Raw genomic sequence first — 3,328 nt, forward strand, 5'->3', positions numbered from 1 at the left:
ATGGAGAACTCAGAGGTACGCTTCCATGGAGGAAGCTCAATTAGAGTCTGAGAGTATGCTTCTTGTGTTCTCAAACAAAAAAATAAGAGGATGAGAGTAAAATCAAGAAAATCAAAGAAACGAAGAGTCAAGGTACAGTGGCAAGACCGCAAATAGTATCCCAGGCCGAGGGTAATTCCGGAAGGACACTGTCCTACTGTTCATAAGGAATAGTTCCGCATATCTTCTTTATTTTTAAAGATTGTAGATTAGATGAACATCTTGCTTATTGTTTAGGCTTAATAAATTGTTCTTATAGATCATTTTCTTGTTTTGTGTAATGTAGAATGGGATATGAAACATTAAACATGCATGCATGATTATTGCATTACAAGAACTCTGCGATTTACTAGAAGACAATCTTGATTCAGCAACAATATCACCAACAAGGCAACCGAGAAGAGAACTAGGGGAAAGTGGAGATCAATATATACATAGGTTGTTAACAGAAACTCCTACGAAAAGTCGAATTCAATTAAGACTTGATCAAAACATGTTTGTTCAGCTAGTTAACTTGATGATTGAAAGAGATCTACTCCATGACGCTAAGTATGTGAAAGTAGCGGAGCAAGTAGGTATATGTCTATATATTTTAGCAAATGTACTTTCATATCGTGATGCTTCTGACAAATTTAAGCATTCTATTTCTACAATATGCAAGTATTTTAACGAAGTATTAGAAGTGTTGGTTAATTTGTCCTTCGATATCATTAGACTACATCGTGAATTATCGGAGGTGCCTCCAGAGGTAGCTAATAGTACAAGATATTGTCCTTATTTCAAGGTATAACTTCATTACTTACATTCGCTTATTTACATTTCAATGTCGAAAGTGTAGATGTTTATTATAAAATAATTAATTATAAGTGTCATTATCGATCTGCCAGGATGCTATTGGAGCTTTAGATGGAACTCTTATCGAAGCTGTTGTAAGTAATACGAATGGTGTGCCATTTCGTGATCGACATGGAAAAAAGTTGGAATGTCTTGGCTTGTTGTTCGTTTGGCAGAATTTACACGTTTATTAATGTCAGTTGAGAAGGAAGTGTTCATGATACCACGGCGTGGAAAGATAGTTTGGGCGATTCAAAATTTAATTTCCCTCATCCACCTCCGGGTAGACTCTAATTCTTCAATTACGTATTAAATATATATATTTATTTATTTTGTGTAAAATATTTTAAAATTTACTTCATATTTCAGGAAAATTTATTTGGCGGATTCGGCATATCCAAATACTCTTGGATATATGACGCCGTACATCGGGGGAATAAGAGTACATATGCCTGATTTTAGAACAATGCCACCTAAAGGATTAAAAGAACATTTTAAGAATGAAGGTGGAATGTTCATTTGGACAGTTTAAAAAAATGTGGAGGATATTACATAACATGCTACAAGTGTCACAAAAGAGTCAAATGTCAATCATTGTAGCCACTTACACACTACATAATTTTATTCGGATGCATAAACTTGGCACACCAATCATTCAACATGATGCAAGTTTAGGAGTAGTAGATTCAACTAAGTTTGCAAAATGGCGCAAGTGCGACATCATATAACACGCCAAATTTGGAGGGCTAATCGATCGGAAAGCGACAATGGAGGTGATGACAATGAAAATCAAGATGATACCGACGATGATGAAAATGAAGATCATATGGAAGTTAATGGTTAATTCACCCCAATGTTAAACTCTTATGTAATTGTGTTCTTATATTGATAAGTGGTTGAAATAATTTGAAGATATTAAACTATTGTCTTTTATCTTTTTACTATTAACATATTTTAAAATGGTACACATCTATTTATGTTTTCAGTCACCTAAATCAACGGTATGCACTTGTTAATAATAATAATAATGATAATGATAATGATAATGATAATGATAATAATAATAATAATAATAATAATAATAATAATAATAATAATAATTACAATAGTAGTAATAATAATAATGAGAATAATAATAATTAAAAATAGTACAATGCGATAATGATAGTAATAACAGTTTAAATAAAATAATAATAATAATAATAATAATAATAATAATAATAATAATAATAATATTAAGAATAAATTTATGATGATGATGATGATGATGATGATGATGATAATAATAATAATAATAATAATAATAATAATAATAATAATAACAATAACAATAATAATAACAATAATAATAATAACAATAATAATAATAATAATATAGTATTACTAATAATAATAACAATAACAATAATGCTAAAATCTGCTCTGTTGAAATCTACTCTGTTGAAATCTACTATGCTCTTCCCTGTCCAGAAGCTTAAGAGAATAGGGCCTCATTCTTGTATGGCGAATCTTGCTTAGTATCATGTTTAGGATCTTTTAAATATTAGTATAATGTTTTAGTATTTTATTAATCATGTTAGTATTATACCTAGGTTTTTACTAAAAATTGCGTATTGTCATGTTTAGGATGCTTTGATTTAAAAGTTACTTTCTATATAGATATGCATGTTTGCTTTATTTTTATAACTAATTGCATGTAATCAAAATTATCCTAATAAGGTGAATTGAATGACTGATTTAAGTTTTCAGTAATCTTGTTGCATAAGTAAAGTGGTCACCATAACTAGATTTTATGTACATTAATATTTTGAAAATAGAGAAAAGCCTTCCGAAAAAAGGAAAGCCTAAAAAACCATCCCAAGGTGAAAACCTAGATGGAGCAAAAAAAAATTACATAATACTCCCTCTATTACGTAATAATTGCAATTATAGGGCATGCACAAAGTTTAATAATAAGTGGGGGTGATAAGGGAGAGAAAAATAAAATATGTGTGAAAGTGGGGTTAGTAGAGAGAGAAACAATAGAATTAATAGTGGGTCTTTACTAAATAAGAAAGTGTTGCAATTTTTATAAAACAAACATAAAAGAAAAGTGTTGCAATTATTATGAAATAAAAGGGGTAGAGAAATAGGGTACACTGAATATACGAAAATTAATTTTGGCACACCCCTATGTAAAGAAAAGCGTAGAATCTCACAAAGAGGTGTGCCAATATCATTTCCCTGAATATACATATGCAAGCTGTAGACACCCATTTGTGTCTCCCCAAAACCAAACCCAGTGATGAATACCTTTCACGTCAAAAAATAATCGAATGAGGTGAAAGTGTGAAAAGTCAAGTGTTGCGGTTAGTTTTTATTAAAATCCTTCTTTCTGTTTTCGAAAACCATTTCTATTTTATGAAAACGTCCAATTAAGTTTATCTTGGTCCATGATAAGGGTTCAAAAATGGTG

General features: G+C 30.3%; 1 protein-coding gene across 1 annotated transcript; it reads left to right on the forward strand.

Annotated features, from left to right (window-relative positions):
• On the forward strand, window positions 1–1,405 carry LOC145607030 (uncharacterized). Its single transcript, XM_081662816.1, has 4 exons — window positions 1–15; window positions 545–823; window positions 927–1,036; window positions 1,243–1,405. The coding sequence occupies exons 1-4, from the start codon at window positions 1–3 to the stop codon at window positions 1,403–1,405; spliced, it is 567 nt and encodes a 188-aa protein (XP_081518942.1).
• The last annotated feature ends 1,923 nt before the right edge of the window (window positions 1,406–3,328 follow it).

Source organism: Chenopodium album, chromosome 23 (genome assembly GCF_948465745.1).
Source record: "Chenopodium album chromosome 23, dcCheAlbu1.1, whole genome shotgun sequence".
Taxonomy (NCBI): domain Eukaryota; kingdom Viridiplantae; phylum Streptophyta; class Magnoliopsida; order Caryophyllales; family Amaranthaceae; genus Chenopodium; species Chenopodium album.